The following is a 17,566-nucleotide window of genomic DNA, read 5'->3' as shown; positions in this document are numbered from 1 at the left end:
TGAGTGGGATGGTGTTCGGGGACCTTTGTCTCCAGAGCTTTACCTGCCAGCCCACTGCTCCCAGGGAGAAGGCAGCTCTTCCTCTCTGGGAATTAGGCCTCTAGGGCAATTCTTTCCTTCCTCAAATGGCGTGCATCTGGCATACACCAGGATCAAGACAGCCAGGGGCCCACATACAGCACAATCCCTTCTATTTAATATTCAAAGAATTTTTCAAAATACTATCTGAATGTGACCCTCACAATAAATCTCTAGATCTAATAGAAGGAAACAAGAGATAAAGCAACTTGCCAAAGGTAGAGAGCTAGTAACGACAGTGCACGAGGACTGGTTACTAGTCCAGGGTTCCAAAACCCACAGTCTCCCACACCCCTCAAGCCAAATAAAACACCCTGGACTTGGAGGGCAATGCTTGATCAGGGAAAAAATTCACATATAGCAGAATTGAATAGACAACAGAAATAACTTGACAGAGGACAGGATGCAAGGATACAAGCATATAATGTATGAGAGTCTTCTTTTTCAGTCTGGAGCTGGGTACAGGAGACTTAAATATAGAGAGGATGTGATTTTATATGTTTACCTATCCTTGCCCCACGCTAGGGCTCGGGGACGGGGGAGGGAACTCTTTCAAATATAACAAACTCAGGATCATAAAGATATGGTATTTTTTGTTGTTGTTTTTTCTTTGTCTCTGTTTTAGCTTTTAGGGAAAGATGGTCTTTTTTTTTCTTTTCTTTTTTTTGGCCATGTCACATGGCTTGTGGGATATTAATTCCCCAACCAGGGATCAAACCCAGGCCTTCAGTAGTGAGAGCACAGAGTCCTAACCACTGGACCATAGGGAATTCCCAACATATCCTTCTATCATGCTAAAATTATGACAAATAAATATGTCCAGATTTCAGATATAATCAGAACCAACAAGAATTCAGCCTAGGAAAGCAAAGTACTGAGTTAATCCACAGTTGCTTTTTTTGGGGGGCGGGGATACAGTTTCCACTGACAGGTGTAAAGCAAATCCTCTATGAAGTCTTCCTCTAACTTTCACAGTCTAACAAGTATTCCTTCCTGTTTAATCTTATCATTTCTTTTTGCATGTATGTCTCAACAAGCTGAAAGCTCCTTAGGGAGAAGGAACCTTGTCATATTCAAAATCTTTATGCTTGGTATATAGATAGGTGGTTTAGTCGCTAAGTCATATCCGACTATTGCAACCCCATGGACTACAGCCCACCAGGCTCCTCTGTCCATGGGACTCTCCAGGCAAGAATATTGGAGTGGGTTGCCATTTCCTTCTCCACTGGTATAGGTATGTACCTAATAAATATTTGTTGGATGTATTTTTTTCAATTTGATGTTTATTTTATTTATTTATTGACATACAGTTGACATACAATACTGCATTAGCTTCAGGTGTTCAGCATATGATTCAGTATTTTTGCAGAATATATACCATTATGAGCTATTATAAGATAAGAGGTGTATTCCCTCTGCTACATAATATATCCTTGTTGTTTATCTATTTGATACATAGTAGTCTGTATCCTGGAGAAGGCAATGGCACCCCACTCCAGTAGTCTTGCCTGGAGACTCCCATGGACGGAGGAGCCTGGTAGGCTGCAGTCCATGGGGTCGCTAAGAGTCGGACATGACTGAGCGACTTCACTTTCACTTCTCACTTTCATACATTGGAGAAGGAAATGGCAACCCACTCCAGTATTCTTGCCTGGAGAATCCCAGGGACGGGGGAGCCTGTTGGGCTGCCGTCTATGGGGTCGCACAGAGTCGGACACGACTGAAGCGACTTAGCAGCAGCAGCAGCAGCAGCAGCAGCAGTCTGTATCCATTAATCCCATACCCCTCACTTGTCCCTCCCTTTTTTCCTCTCCTCTTTGGTTACCACAAGTTTTGTTTTATATGTCTGAGCGTTTGTTCTGCATATACATTCATTTGTTTTGTATTATTTTTTAGTATTTGTCTTTCTCTGTCTGACTTAATCACTAAGCATAATATTCTCTAGGTCTATCCATGTTGCTGCACATGGCATCTCATTCTTTTTTATGGCTGAGTAATATTGTAGGATGTATTTTTTTTATAGTCCTGCAGCAGACTGGGTACAGCAGGGATCTACCACTGTCTTGCACACCTGAAAAAGAACACTTGCATACATTGTATTAATAGATACACTGTATACACTGTATCCTTTTATCCTTTCCTGTGTCAAAAGTTGTTTGTTTGTTCAATTCTGCTCCACAAAGGTTTAGCAGCTTCCACTGCATACAAAGTACAATGTTAACAACAGAGTGTGGTTTTAGCAGAAATTATGTTTTAAATATAGCAATGCCTGGTATAGCCTTTTCCTGGTACTTACAATGGCTACATTTATTTAGCAGCTCAAAGTAGCCTGCTGAATACTGTACATACATCACTTAATTTGATCCCTTAAGATCTTATGATATAGAAACTATTATTCTACCTTTTAGGCAGCCCTTACCTTTGGGAGGCTTATACATCTATAACACAGGGGCAGATATAAAAGTGAAAGTGAAGTCGCTCAGTCATGTCCGACTCTTTGCAACCTCATGGACTATAGCCTACCAGGCTCCTCCATCCATGGAATTTTCCAGGCTAGAGTACTGGAGTGGGTTGCCATTTTCTTCTCCAGGGGATCTTCCCAACCCAGGGATTGAACCCAGGTCTCCCACATTGCAGGCAGATGCTTTAACATCTGAGCCACCAGGGATTTTGAGCAAATATATAGTAAAATGCAATTTTTAAAACACTGTGTTGTTAATTCCAACTCCTGAAGTAAATAAGGTTATTAGGACAGAAAGGAAATTCATTCCTCTAGAGAAAAAAAAAAAGTCATATAAATAGGTACTTCCTCATTCTGCAGATTCATAATCTCAACATGCTAAGAAAAATGGAGAAATTACCCTAAAGAGCTGGAATTTCTAATTAAGGTAAACTAGAGGCTTGCCCAAGGAGAAGGCAATGGCACCCCACTCCAGTACTCTTGCCTGGAAAATCCCATGGACGGAGGAGCCTGGTAGGCTGCAGTCCATGGGGTCGCTAAGAGTCGGACACAACTGAGTGACTTCACTTTCACTTTTCACCTTCACGCATTGGAGAAGGAAATGGCAACCCACTCCAGTGTTCTTGCCTGGAGAATCCCAGGGACGGGGGAGCCTGGTGGGCTGCCGTCTATGGGGTCGCACAGAGTCGGACTGAAGCGACTTAGCAGTAGCAGCAATAGCAGAGGCTTGCCCAAGGTCACAGGGAAATTAAGAGGCAGAGCTGATACCCAGATTCAGGTTTAATGGAGGGCAACATGCTGTGTCCTGCCCCAACTCATGGTGCTTCAGAGCCAGGCAAAGGTTCCTGCTTTGATCATACCTGTCTTATGCACACCTACTACCTCTCTTTCATTGAACATAAGTTTCTCTTATCTGCCGAACCAGTGCAGACTGGAATTTTATACAACATACACAGTAAATATGTAATAAAAAACACAAACAAATCAACAAGGACCTAGCACACAGAACTATATTCAACACCATGTAATAACCTGCAATGGAGAAAAATACACGAAAAAAATATATATATGAATTACTTTGCTATACATCTTAAATACAACACTGTAAATCAACCACACATCAATTAAAAATAAAACAAAAACAAACAAATGAAGAGTAGTAAGCTGGAAATACTCACAACATCCCTGAAAATGCAGAATGCAAATGCTTCTAGAAGGGGCTTGTGCTCTCTGGTCCTGCTACCCTTTCAATACTTCAGTATCACACCTGCTGCCTCACTCAGTTAAGCTACCTGCTGAGCCTCCATTGTCTCCTGAGTCAGAGTGTAAACTTCAAGGCACAGGATATATCAGAACCTCAGCCAACTTGCACAACCCCAAAGACCAATCAATACTGACCACTGCCCCCGAAGCCCTTCTTGTGGATGACGAGTTTGTAGACCTTTGTTGTTCTCATCTTGCACTGTTGTTTCCTTCAGCTGTTCCAAGTTTGGGGGAGAGAAGTCATCTTGCCTCCCTGCCAGTGAAATACAAACAAAAAAGGCTGGAATGTCAGAGTTTTCTTTGCAACTGCTCTTTGATTTTAGGGCAGTGAAAATACTGCTCTTGCTCAGCTGAGAGGTGGCACCAATCCTTGGATGAAATCACTCCTCCAAATACCAAGAGGGATGGAAAACAAAACAGAACCAACCAATCTGGGAACGAAAAGGAATTCAAGTCAGGGTCTACTCCAGCCTCCTAGATATGCTATCACACCCTGAAGGAAAAATTTGGAGTAAACGAGGCACCATTACCTTGCCTCTGTATAAATCAACAACACTCAAACATTAAAGAGACCTTAAAAGAGGTTTGGTACACTCATTTTGTAGATGAAGAAAGTGAGGGCCAGCGCAAGGGACATGCCCGAGGTCTCTGAGACAGAGAATTCCTACTGTTCCCGTTCGGCCACCGATGTCTTGGGCGAGGAGAGAGGAAAGATCGCTCCCCAAACCTCCATCTGCACAAACTCTCCGCGGTTCCTACCCGTACCAGCTCCCCTCATGTCAGAACTGATGTCACTGAGGCTCAGAGACGGACAGAGACTTGTCTAAGGTCACACAGCAGGTTGGGGGTGGGGCCAGGATTCGAACCGGGGCCCTGGCCCTCTCCTCCTGATCCCCAACTCCGGCCCCGGCGGACAGGTCCACTCACCCGCAGCTCCGGAGCCCCTTCCTGCGTGAGGCCGGGGTTCCGACGGCCGGACCCTGGCCGGATCCCCGCGCCGCCTCCGGACGTCCCTCCTACGCCCGCAGAGTCCGCGAGGATCCCGTGCCGGATCTCCAGGCGCCGGCCGGCCCGCCCCGGCCACAGAGCGCTCACCTGAGAACCCGCGCCGCTCCGGTGGCTCCGCCCCGGGGCACCGCCCCCTTCCCGCCCACCCGCGCCGGGCCGCTCTGGCCGGGCCTCCGCCTCGTCTCGGTGTCCGCGCTACTTCCCCATCCGGGGCTCGCGTCGGGGGCGGGGCCTCACGTGCGGCCTATTGGCCGGGATGCCAGACGGCGTTTCCCGCTTCGTAAGAGCCATCGACCCGGGCAGGAAATCCTTTTCCTCCTAGACGTTCCGAAATAGACTCGAGCCCAAGAATTGACTTCCGACCTAGTGATTTCCCCAACAGGACAAACTCGGACGAGCGTCCCAGGATCTATAAAGGATGTTACGGACCTTCGCGGGGCCTCCTAGGGCAACAGAGAGGCACAAAATAGAGTTTCTGGGGGAACTTTTGTAAAATGTTAAGGGCTGAGCATGTGCGACTTAGTGCGATGGTCCCTGCTGGGAAGTATCCACTTTGGGGGAGCTTTTCAAATTCTTCCAAACCCCAAGTGGTGTTCAGTGCCTCTGTTTATTGCTAATAGCTACCATGGTTTATCACAGACATTCTTATGTAATCGTCACATTCCTTTATGGAGGCAGATACTATTTCATTTCACAGACAACTGGAACAGGCCGAGGACAGAAAAATCCTCGGGAGGTAAGCGAGTACGGATCCTGACCCAATGCAGTCCAACCTGGCTCCAAGGCTGAGCGTTTAACCAGCATCCTCATGTCCCACCCAAGGGCCTAAGGCTCTATTGTGTTGGGACACCTTTCTCTTCTCAAGGGAAATAGCGCTGTGTGGGCAGTGCCTGAAGCTGGCTAAGGGCTCCAGGCAAGTTTCCAGTTCCATCTACTAGACCTATGAAAGTGAAAGTTAGTCACCGTGGGTTGCCATTCCCTATTCCAGGGGATCTTCCCAACCCAGGGATCGAATCCGGGTCTCCGGCATTGCAGGCAGATTCTTTACTGATTTTGACTGAGCTACAAGGCAAGGCAATTGACTATAATTTTTGGAAACTTTCTGAATGTTGAAAGGAAAAAGGCACCGCATATCACAAAGGAACTGGGGGTGGGGGTGGGTGAAGGGTTCAGAAGTTAAATAATTTTTAAATAATTGTAATTTTTAATTGTAAAGAAAAGCATGTAATCAAGCACACTGCAACAGTTGCAAAACTTTTCAAGGATAAAATGTTAAATGTTAGACTTGTTTATGTTGCCATTTCAGGTGGCACCCCCCCTCCCCCCCCCCCCACCCGGGATCTCTCAGACTGTTTTTGTTTCTTTGTTTTTTAGTAGCTAGTGAGAAGTCCTTCCGTCCGGAACAGAATTAAGGGGACTCTATGTCCCTGACCCTTAGGGGAATTTGATTCTTTGTCCTGAGCAATGTCTATAATTGGTGTCATATCTTAGAAATACGCATATTTCACTTTTTAATTTGGCAAAAATTCATAAAAACAAAAAAACGACGACAACAACAACAAAAAACCTTGTCAAGGTTTGAGACTTTGCCCAGTCTAAAGCTGGGCAAAGCTAGGGAAGGCTGGAGCAGGTAGCTGAAATACTGGGGAGTCAATAGCCTTGGTTCTACAACCACCTGTGGGATTGCCTGCTTTTAGCTGTGTACCTTTGCACAAGATAATTCTCTCTGCTCAAATTTCTCCCTTGACAGATGGGAATTAAAAGTATGTGTTATTCTTCCTTCACGAGATGTTTGAGGGCCAGATGAAGTGAAGGACATGTTACATTAGGTCTTTGAAATTAAAAGAACTTAAAATGCCATGTCAGTTCAGTTCAGTCGCTCAGTCGTGTCTGACTCTTTGCGACCCCATGAATCGTAGCACGCCAGGCCTCCCTATCCATCACCAACTCCCGGAGTTTACCCAAACTCATGTCCATTGAGTCGGTGATGCCATCAACCATCTCATCCTCTGTCGTCCCCTTCTCCTCCTGCCCCAACCTCTCCCAGCATCAGGGTCTTTTCCAATGAGTCAACTCTTCGCATGAGGTGGCCAAAGTATTGGAGTTTCAGCTTCAGCATCAGTCCTTCCAATGAACACCCAGGACTGATCTCCTTTAGGATGGACTGGTTGGATCTCCTTGCAGTCCAAGGGACTCTCAAGAGTCTTCTCCAACACCACAGTTCAAAAGCACCAATTCCTCAGCGCTCAGCTTTCTTCATAGTCCAACTCTGACATCCATACATGACCACTGGAAAAACCATAGCCTTGACTAGATGGACCTATATTGGCAAAGTAATGTCTCTGTTTATTAATATGCTATCTAGGTTGGTCATAACTTTCCTTCCAAGGAGAAAGCGTCTTTTAATTTCATTGCTGCAATCACCATCTGCAGTGATTCCAAAAGCATGGAATTTATCAGGAAATTGGCTCTCATTGACTTTTAAGGGGTTGAATGATGATACTTCTTTGAGGTCCTTTTGTGCTTACTACAGAGCTAGGAGCAAGACTAGGACTAGGGTGAGGTGGGTGAGGCTAATGAGTTGTTCAGTCATAATTCCGGTTTGACTCTTTTTGACCCCATGGATTGCAGCACACCAGCCTTCCCTGTCCTTCCCTATCTCCCAGAGTTTGCTCAAATTCATGTCCATTGAATCGGTGATCCTATTAACCACTTGCCTTATTTAGGGCACAAAATGCTAAGGGGGTGCCAAAAAACTCAGTGAGATAAATGATAATGTGATTGTTTTGAAAGGAAGCGTTACTACAAAAAAATCCATGTTGAACAAAATATTACATTTTAAAAATAAAGATGAGAATAATAATGGTGCAGTGCCTGTCATCTTAGAACCTGAGGCAGAAGACAAACCAATAACACTGGGTTTCTCAGATCCTTGTCTGTAGGCATGCAGTGGCCTGAGGAAGAACCTGAGGTCTTGCATACTCCTGTAAAAACGTGTTGAAATGTCTTAAAGTGAGTTTCTAGTTATTTAATCCCAACAACATCTGTAGTAGCCTATATGTGAAGTGCATGCATACATGGACGATGGATAGACTCACTGGATGTAAACAATAGTGTTGGCATTTGGGTTTCTGTATCTCCAGCCCTAACTAAAGCTGGGAAAACCACGATCTCAGATAAAACAGTCCATATGTTGACTGGTTCAAAGATACCTTGATCAAAGAAGAGAAAATTAAAATCTCTCACAAAACTGTTAAACTTTAGCTCTCTAATCAGCCAAAAAATAACAGACTTCTGTTTAAACACAAGACTGTGTGATTTGGAGCAAGTTGATTGCATTCTCTAGACCTCAATTCCCTCTTAAAAGAACATTCTTTTCCTTCCTTCAAATATCTGCTTAGTGTTTGCTTGCGCGGGCACTGCTTTAGGCGGTGAACAAAGAATGATGAACAAAACAGACAAGGGTGGGAGAGAGAGATGATAAAAGGAGTCGATAAATAGATGATGGCAATTTCAGCTAGTGTTAAAGCTATGAAGAGATGAAAACAAAATTCCAGAAAGGAGAGGGAGCAGGGGAGTGACATGATCTAAAATACTGATTCCAGGTATAAAAAGATATCTTGGGCTGCCAGGGTAGAAGCCGAGAGATCCCAAGAGCTGCAAACATTAGGGCCACAAAAGAGGACTGGACCAGGGTTGGTAGCAGTGTAATCAGACACTGGGCCTGAGGCTCAACAGCGGAATCAAAAGGTGTGTTCCCCTTTAAGAGTCCTGGAGGCGGGGACGGGGCAGAGGCCGCCGGAGCTGGCCGAGGGCGGGAGTCCCTACAGGGAAGAGCCGCCTCAAGGGTGCGCGCGCGCAGTGCGGGGGCGGGACTTGGGCGAGTCCGCATGGCTGGCTCGGGCCCCGGATGAGGAAGTGCAGGGCGACCATAGAGACGAAGAGGCTGTAGTGGCCGGAGCGCCCCCGGGCTCTCTCGGCTCGGCTGGCTCAGGTAGATTCGGCGGCTACGGGGTTGCGGCAGCAGAGGCCGGGCTGGCGGGGCGAGCGCGGGCCGCGGAGCAGGCCTCAGGGTAAGAGGCTGGGGGCGGGAACGCTTGGGGCGTAGCCGCCCCGTCCCACTCAAGCCCTAGCGGACCCTCAGCCGGATGGTGCAGGCTGAGGGAGAGCCCGGGTCCCCCGCCCTCTTGGAGCGCCGACGGGAACGCAGGCTGCGCTGCGGGCGCCGAGAGACCAGGGGAGAGGGAGGAGCCCAGGCCCCGCGTCGCGAGGGCAAAACAGCTTCTCGGTGTCATGGCCCCGGCGGGGGAAAGCGACTCCTCGTCGACCTCAGTACGGCGGGGGACCCCCCAACTCCTCTCCTCGGGAAGGCGACGCCCGTTGTCGTGGGCGAACGCGCGACTCCGGCTGCATCGCGCTTGTCAGCGGAGGGAGACCCGCTCCCGGAGTGCGAGGGGGCGATTCTGAACTTATTTTCAGAAGGGATAAGACTTGTCTGGATTTGGTCAGCGCCCCTCAGGTGGAGAGAAAGATTCAAGTTGCCTAAAAGTGAGCGAGATCTTCCTTTCCTGTAAAAGCTAGAGTTATCTTCCCTCATATTTTTCGCCTGTATCCCGGTATATGGGGAGGAAGACCTAGAATTTACTTAGCGGCGTTAGTCGGCCTTTTTCCCCTCCCCCAGCCGTGTCCACCGAGGGAGCCTTGCTTCTCTGCCCCCGAGTCTTCTGGTGTGCCTTGAGCTCTTTACCTTTGCACCATGAAGAGCGTAGTGTTTGGGAGTGTGAGGGATACAAGCTCGTGTGTCCCACTTTCCATCTTTATGACCTTGACTCACAGCTTCACCTTTAGTCAGTTAGCCCATCTCTTAATTTCGGTCTTCTCTTCATAGAATTGTCCTCAAGACTACAGGAAATTTCGTGTAACTGTTTGGTACATAGTAACCTTTTGGTGGACTGTTGCTATTAGTTACTTAATTTGTTAGGAAAGAAAAGTAGTATCTTCCATAGAGAAACAGATTTTTCCATGCGTGCCTCTCCCCATCCCTCCCCACCGCCCCCCGCGTCCCTTCCTCACTAGAGAGGAGGCTTTTAACCCCCGGGGGGCAGAGAAAGAGGCGCTTTTACTCTTTTAGATCCTAAATTAACAAAGCTGTTAGAATAATCTGGGGGAAAAGACTGTTTGGGCAAACAGGTCTGGAAGATCTGATAGGAGAAGCAGCCTTCCCTTTGTCCACAGAAGCTATCAGTCCTTCCCGACTGGTTAGAGCTGCCCTCTTCCACTCCGCGTACTTGCTCTTCTGATGAAAAAGCTTCCCTCTACCTGATCTGCACACCCCTCACCCCAGAAAGGAGATTCCAACTTCTTTCTCTTGCTCTCCCAAGAAAAATATGATTCTAGACCTTTGAGATGAGTGCCCTTTCCTGCTGTATCTTTGGAGTGGCACAAATGGTTTCTCTTCTCCCCTCCCTTTGAGAAAAGGATGAAAATCTCTTATGCAGAGTCTCTGTCAGTAGAAATCAGGAGCATTTTCAGTGTTTCACTCCCCACTCCCCACCCCCGTGGAGACAGAGGGATCCTTTTTCTGAGTGCTGATAACAGGAGGAACAGGGAAGCTGTGCCTGATGCGCTTGAGATTTCCTGTGCACTCTTTTCCCTTGTGGAAGAGCGAGGCCCTGTTCATTGTGTGGACTTCCCTGCCCCACTTTGAGCTTGTCTGGAGAGCTTGTTAAAAGATCCTTCTTCCTCTGTCCCTCAAGAAGAGGCCCCTTTTCCGAATTGCCTCAGAGATTGGCTACAGTGTTTGAATCTTTGGAAAAGAAAGGCCCTTTCTCAAGGTGAAAGGCCTGTGGGGAACTTCTGAGGTCCCGATCACTATTGTGAGTATTGTCCCCTGACACAAGTGTGGCAGCGCCCAGTGTTCTGACTGCTTCATTTCGTTAAGAGCAGCCCCTTTGCTTTTGGAATTAACTAGAAGGGAGACCTTCAGACTTGGGATTATTGGGGCACATGGCTTTCTGTTCTACTGTTTTCTTTGTTTGATTCTTTTTTTTCTTATTCTTCTTTTGCTTAGTGCTGTAAACTTTATACCCCCAGAACTTTTGTTTTGGGGAGTGTTTGAATGACTAAAAGTTGTCACTTGGTCAGGTTTTTAATATTACTATAATAAAACGTATTCTAATGAGGCTGAGAGCTGCAGTGTTAGTTAATCTTTCACTGGTAGTCTCCCCACCCTCCCCCTGGCTTTTGTCATCTGGTGGGATAGGAGTTAACACTTCCCAATTGCCTGAAGACACGCTAAAGAACAGCTTTCTACCCTTTTCGTATGTAAAGTGGTCTTAAATTACCTCCTTTGCCCTTGCAGTGGGGATTAGTCTGAATTCTGTACCACTTTTGTTGGCGTCTTTAGGTGCCCTGTGCCAAAACAAAGTGAAATAGAAAAGTTATTTAGAGTCTTGGGAATTTTATGGGTTAGCAGGACTCTCTGAGGTTATTTTGTTTGACTTGTCCATTTTACATGTGGAAAACAAGCCCAGGAAAGTTCAGTGGCACACACTCAAGGGCGTGCTGAGTGTGAGGGGCAGGATAGGGACCCCAGTCTCCCACCTTGGAGACCAAAACTAGACTACTTCCTAACCCTGACTCTGCCTTTGAAACACAAAGACTGGGAGATGATTGTTCTCAATTGAAAAATGATTTCTTCTGTTGGAATAATTGTGCTGCCTACTCCACCAAATGTTAGTCTCCACGGTAAAGATGACAAGCCAATAGCAGTAAGAAAGAGTTGTTTGTGAGTCTATGGGTTATTTTTCCCTTGTACCTCAAACTAGGTAATTATCTGATGTCTTCAATCCAGTAGGTTGGTTATAAGTCTGTAGTAAGCATTAAGCCATAAATCTCTGTCTACATTTTATAAGCACGTGCTATACTTACTTTATTTCAAGTATATTTAAAACTTTAATGTAAAAACTTTTATGGTTAAAGGAGAAAGCTAACATTTAAAAAATACTGATAAAAGTAAAGGGATAATACACTTACCAGTTGTTATTTATTGCTTCATATTTGGATCTTGAGATATAATATTTTTAAAAAGTTTAACATGTATTACACCCTCATTGTAAAAAAAAGGGGGGGGGATATGTCATTAATAATCCTATCACTCATGGTTGCATTGTTAATATTTGGCTTACAGTTTTTAAAAGATTTTTCCTGTATGGATGTAGATACATATTTTACCAAAATAAAATAATCCTATTTTTTAATATGGGCTTTCCAGGAGGCACAGTGGTAAAGAATCTCCCTGCCAGTGCAGGAGATACAAGAGACACGGGTTCGATCCCTGTTTCAGGAAGATCCCCTGGAGGAGGGTATGGCAACCCACTCCAGTATTATTGCCTGGAAAATTCCCTGGACAGGGGAGCCTGGTGAGCTACAGTCCATGGGGCTGCAAAGAGTCAGACACGACTGACAACAGATAAACACACAATGTTTACCTAGTTTGATAAGACATCCCAGACAGCTTTCTATGGAGAGGTATATTTCTATACCGTCTTTTTTTTATTGCTCCACTGAATTCAGAAATTTGAAGGACTCAAATGGTAAAATTTTGTTTCTGCTGTCTTTGTGGCACAACCAAGTATCTTGATAGATGGAGAGTTTAGTGACATGCACTGGTGAGCTAACAATAATTGTAAACTGCTACTCTAGGCTTGCTTCTAAATACTACTTCACCTCTGAGGCTTCCCTGGTGGCTCAGACTGTAGAGTCTGCCTGCAGTGCAGGAGACCCAGGTTCTGTCCCTGGGTTGGGAAGATCCCCTGGAGAAGGAAATGGCAACCCACTCTGGTATTCTTGGCTGGAGAAACCCATGGATGGAGGAGTCTGGCGGGCTACAGTCCAGTCCATGGGGTTGCAGAGAGAGACACAACTGAGCAGCTTCACTCACTCACTCAGCTCGGGGTTTCAGCTGAGGTGCTGAGCTGTTTGTGGTGACTCCACTACACACTGCTGAGAAACTTGAGGACGAGAAGGGCTGAAGAGAAAAAGGAGGGGATGTCTGTTTTGCTTGAATAGCCGATATGCATGGTTGTTTTACAGGTTGAAAAGTCTTAGAATTCTGTCTCTACCAAACACACGTATTGAGAGCCAGTAGCTTTGTGATATCTGGCTTTTGTATATTGGAAGTCACCTTTTAGTCACCAAGCTTTCAATTTTGTTTCGGTCCACTTGGTTCACAGCATAGGTGGGGGCACAGGAAAAGTAATAGCAGTTTTTCCTGAGGAATATTTTGAGCCATTTTTTGGGGTGATCAGTGTTGCCCCTCTGTGATAAAGATCTGTTTAGTGTGTGTGTGCTTGTGCTTGTGCGTGATCCTGTGTTCAGAACAAAATCTTGAGTTAGCACCATGGGGATGGAACAGTGAGATGTGGTGGAGACGAAGCTGGCGTTGGGTGCTTGTGGATGAGTGCTGACTACACAGCGTGTGGACGGTCAGACAGTTACATCTGGGGATTCACGTCTGAGCTCTAGCGTAACGTGGTGCCATTACTGAGAGAGGCAGCAGGATCAGAAATAAGTGTGTAAGGTTACTGAGAACATCTTAACTCATCCTTGAATCTCACAGCTGTTTGCATGGACAACACTCAATTTTTCACTGGGTTGAGTGTGCTCTATTTTAGACATGTTAAGTTTGGGGGAGGGGGGCCTTCCCTGGTGGCTCAGTGGTAAAGAATCCAACTGCAAAGCAGGAGGGTAAGAAAGACATAGCAACCCACTCCAGTGTTCTTGCCAGGGAAATCCTATGGACAGAAGAGTCTGAGCAAAGTCCATGGGCTTGCAAAAGAGTTGGACACAAGTTAGCAACTAAACAACAAGTTTTGAGAGGGTGCCATCCTTGTGAATGAAACATAGATCACAACTTGAGAAAAGGTTGGGGCTATGGACAGGTTTCTTTTTTTAAAAAGTCAACTTTGTTAAGATATAATTCATATACCATACAATTCACAGTGTAAATTGTACAATTCAGTGGTGGTTGGCATAGTCAGAGTTGTGCCCCAAAGCAGCACTGTCCATCAGCAGCCACTGCATTTGTCCACTTCTTCCAGAAGTTGTTGTTCAGTCCCTCAGTCATGTCCATCTCTTTACCACCCCATGGACTGCAGCCCGCCAGTGTCCTGTCCTCCACCATCTCCTGGATTTTGTTCAAATTCATGTCCATTGAGTTGGTGATGCCATCCAGCCATCTCATCCTGTCGTCCCCTTCTCCTGCCTTCAGTATTTTCCAACATCAGGGTCTTTTCCAGTGAGTCAGCTCTTCGTACCAGGTGGCCAAAGTATTAGAGATTCGGCTTCAGTCCTTCATGAACATTCAGGGTCGATTTCTTTTAGGATTGACTGGTTTGATCTCCTTGCTGTCCAAGGGACTCTAAAGCCTTCTCCAGCATCACAGTTTGAAACCAATAATTCTTTGGTGCTCAGCCTTCTTTGTGGTCCAGCTCTCACATCCATATGTGAGTACTGGAAAAACCATTGCTTCCAGAAGTAGGCGACCACTAATCCACTTTGCAGCTCTAGATTTGTCTGCTCTGGACATTTAATGGAAATGAGATCTTATAACAGTGGTCTTTCCTGATGGCTTCCTTTACCTGCATGATGTTTTCAAGATGCATCGGTGTTGTGTCATGAACCAGCACGTTGGGTCCTTTCATAGTCGAGTAATACTCCATTGTGGATGGACGACATTTTGTTGGCCATTCATCCGTTGATAGACATTTTGAGTTGTTTCTGCTTTTTGGCCCCTGTGAACAGTGCTACAGTGAACATCCATGTTCAAGTTTTTGTGCAGTCGTGTGGTTTTTGCACATGTTCCTCAGAGTGGAATCGTGGAGTCATGTGGTTCCTCTGTGCCTAAAGGGACAGTTTTGAGTCACCTTCTTGGCAGACAAGCTGCATGAAAAGGCAAGGGCGTGAAGAAAGTGAAGCCGGGGAAGGCGTGTCCAGGGCAGGATTTGAAAAGCCCTGCACGATGGTGGCTGGCAAGACCCATGGAGCCTCTCCAGCCACAAGACCATCTCCTGCAGTGGGCTTTCCACTTCTGCGCTTGCTCTTGTGGTCTGTTTGTGATGTGACAGTCAGAAGCTGGATGGTGTCTGTTGAGGTGAAAGGGGAGCTGAACCAAATTAAAAAGGAGCACTGCCAGCCTTTTTTGGGAGGGGCCTCAATAGCAATTCCACTGTTATTCCCTTAACCCCCACGTATCTACACACACACGTTGGCCTAAAATCCAGAGTACCCCTGGAGATATCCAGGAGCTCGCAGAGAAAGGGGGAACGAACTCCAAGAAGGAGGCCTTGTTGGCGCTCTCTGTGGAAGTCTGCGAGCCCTGCCGCGCTCCTGTGGTCAGCGGCCTCTCTCTCCTTATTTCCCTTTTGGAGTTAAGTCTCTTCTTACGTTACCTCAGCCTCGTGGATCAGCCATCTGCTTTCCTATAATTTCTAGCATTTAAATTAGTGGTGTCACAGTGTGCCCTTTCGTTTTGAGTAGGGTTCCTTGAGAACACAGAGGTGCTCAGCGGATGAGAGCACAGGGGCGGGAGTAAACTGTCCACCACGGGTCGGAAGACCAGGAGAAGGGCAGCATGGCCCACAAGGAGAGAGCCTGTCATCCGCCCCCCGCCCACTTCCTCGGTCCCAGCTCCAGTCCAGGCAGCACAAGCCCGTGGAGAGGACTGTCCATCCCCCTGTCAGCCCAGGGGTGTTCAAGGAGCAGGGCACTCAGTGATGGGGAGGCGGAGCATGTGCCTTTGTGGAAGCGATGCAGGTGGGCTCCCTCAGGGAATCGGGGTACACATAGAGACGGGACCCAAAGGCCGCTGGGTCCTAAGGAGTTACACAGTGTCTAAGGGAGTCCCTCCTGCTCAGAAACACAGTTGCGGTCGCTGGAGAGAAGATGAGACTGCTCAACACAGTGAGAACAGTTCTGTAGTTGGCACTGGGTTTTACTTGATGTAATGTGTTTATTATGGGAAAACGTGGACTTTTGGAAGCAGTGGGAGTAGCTTTCTGAAACATCCTTTCTGTGTCTGTTTTGGCCAAAGGGATTGGCCGCCAGTACCTCTAGTAAATTCGTGTTCTGAATTCGGAGTTGCCAAATATTTCTCACCTTCTCTGTCCTCCTGTTCAGGGTTAGGGAAAGCATCAAGAATGAAAGCATGCAGTATCTCATTTGGTTAACCATTTCCGCCTTGGTCAGGTCAAGTGGATTTTGTGGTGGAAACTGCACACATTTGGTAGACTAAAATGGAAAAGTCGCCAGCCAGGAACCCCTGGCTCTGGGGGTACCATATCCTATCTCTCCGTGTTTGTTTTGATTACTTTAATAATGTAGTATCATGAACTACTTAAACATACTTATTTTAGCAGATAACCCATGTTTCTGTTGCCCAGCAGAAGTGAAACGTGACACCCACATTAGAAGCCCCAGGCGTCCCCTCTCCTCCCTTGCATTAACAATGCAATATTTCAGGCATGCGTGCTCTTTCTCTCCGTTGTGTTTGATTCTCCTGTGGCCCCGTGGACTGTAGTCCACCAGGCTCCTCTGTCTTATGGATTTCCCAGGCAAGAATACTGGAGTGGGTCGCCATTCCCTTCTCCAGGGGATCTTCCCAACCCAGAAATCGAACCCATGTCTCCTGCATTGGCAGGCAGATTCTTTACCACTGAGCCCCCTGGGAAGCACCCAATACTTCCAGCAGGTCACCCTCACCCTCCTCAGCTTTGGTGTTGGAGCCTACAACAGAAGGACAACGGCTGCCCTGCTCAGCTCATGGGGCTGTCAGGAAAATCACGTGAGCGGTGTCTTAGAAGGCACTTGGGCATCTTGAGGTGCTGAGTAGAAGTCAGGAAGGATTCTGCCCCAGAGCTGGTATAGTGCTGTCTGGCTCCAGGCTGTGTGGACACAGCTCAGGGGTTTGGTGACAATAAAAGAATGGAATCCTGTTTTCTCTGTATGTTCTTCTAAAGAAAATTCTTAATGAAGAGAAGTCAGTTGATCAGATTCTGAGTCCCTCAGTGTATGTTCATTCAGAAGATGCTCTCTGAGTGCCTGCTAGGTGTGAGGCAGCTGTTCCAGGCAGTGGGGCTGCAGCACTGAATAAAATGGGCAAGGTTCATGACCTGAGAACAAGTGGAAAACCATCTTTACCTTCTAATTTCAAAAATGTATTTCTTTTTGACCTTGCCTCACAACTTGCAGGGTCTCAGTTTGTAAAGCAGGGATTGAACCCAGGCCCCAGCAGGGAAAGCTTGGAATCCTAACCACTGGGCCACCAGGGAACTCCCATTTATCTTCTAATTGATTTGATCCATCGGGTCTATCCTTGAGTGCTTGCTGCTGCTGCTGCTAAGTCGAGTCTGTCGTGTCCGACTCTGTGCGACCCCATAGACGGCAGCCCACCAGGCTCCCCCGTCCCTGGGATTCTCCAGGCAAGAACACTGGAGTGGGTTGCCATTTCCTTCTCCAATGCATGAAAGTGAAAAGTGAAAGTGAAGTCGCTCAGTCGTGTCCGACTCTTCTCGACCCCATGGACTGTAGCCTTCCAGGCTCCTCCATCCATGGGATTTTCCAGGCAAGAGTACTGGAGTGGGGTGCCATTGCCTTCTCCAATCCTTGAGTGCTTAGACATGTCTTATTCTCATCTACTTTTGATCAGATCTCACTTAAATCCAGCTTTAAATTGAGAATTTATCACAAGGCGGTCTC

At 46.8% G+C, this 17,566-nt stretch overlaps 2 protein-coding genes across 21 annotated transcripts in view; one reads left to right on the top strand and one right to left on the bottom strand.

Moving 5' to 3' along the window:
• DEPDC5 (DEP domain containing 5, GATOR1 subcomplex subunit) overlaps window positions 1-4,974 on the bottom strand; it is a 72,474-nt gene extending 67,500 nt beyond the window's left edge. For 10 of the 12 annotated variants that reach the window (XR_015144783.1, XR_015144786.1, XR_015144785.1 and 7 more), the window contains exons 1-2: window positions 4,730-4,974; window positions 3,938-4,055 (exon numbers count right to left, since the gene is read on the bottom strand). Coding sequence is in view for 6 of the 12 variants with exons in the window: in XM_086348855.1 (XP_086204981.1) it covers window positions 3,938-3,995 (58 nt within the window). In the remaining 6 variants the exon portion in view is untranslated. The remainder of the gene's footprint in view (window positions 1-3,937; window positions 4,056-4,729) is intronic. The other 2 variants (XM_086348861.1, XM_086348862.1) reach the window with 2 other exon arrangements.
• A 3,769-nt stretch (window positions 4,975-8,743) lies between these two features.
• PRR14L (proline rich 14 like) overlaps window positions 8,744-17,566 on the top strand; it is a 40,630-nt gene continuing 31,807 nt past the window's right edge. For 5 of the 9 annotated variants that reach the window (XM_086348853.1, XM_086348852.1, XM_086348845.1 and 2 more), the window contains exon 1: window positions 8,744-8,883. The gene's annotated coding sequence lies outside the window, so the exon portion shown is untranslated. Of the gene's footprint in view, window positions 9,359-17,566 lie in introns of all 9 variants that reach the window. The other 4 variants (XM_086348848.1, XM_086348851.1, XM_086348847.1 and 1 more) reach the window with 2 other exon arrangements.

This window comes from Bos grunniens, chromosome 17 (genome assembly GCF_055505025.1).
Source record: "Bos grunniens cultivar Pamir isolate PY7600 chromosome 17, Bosgru_T2T1.0, whole genome shotgun sequence".
Taxonomy (NCBI): domain Eukaryota; kingdom Metazoa; phylum Chordata; class Mammalia; order Artiodactyla; family Bovidae; genus Bos; species Bos grunniens.
This window is presented reverse-complemented; position numbering and strand designations above follow the sequence as displayed.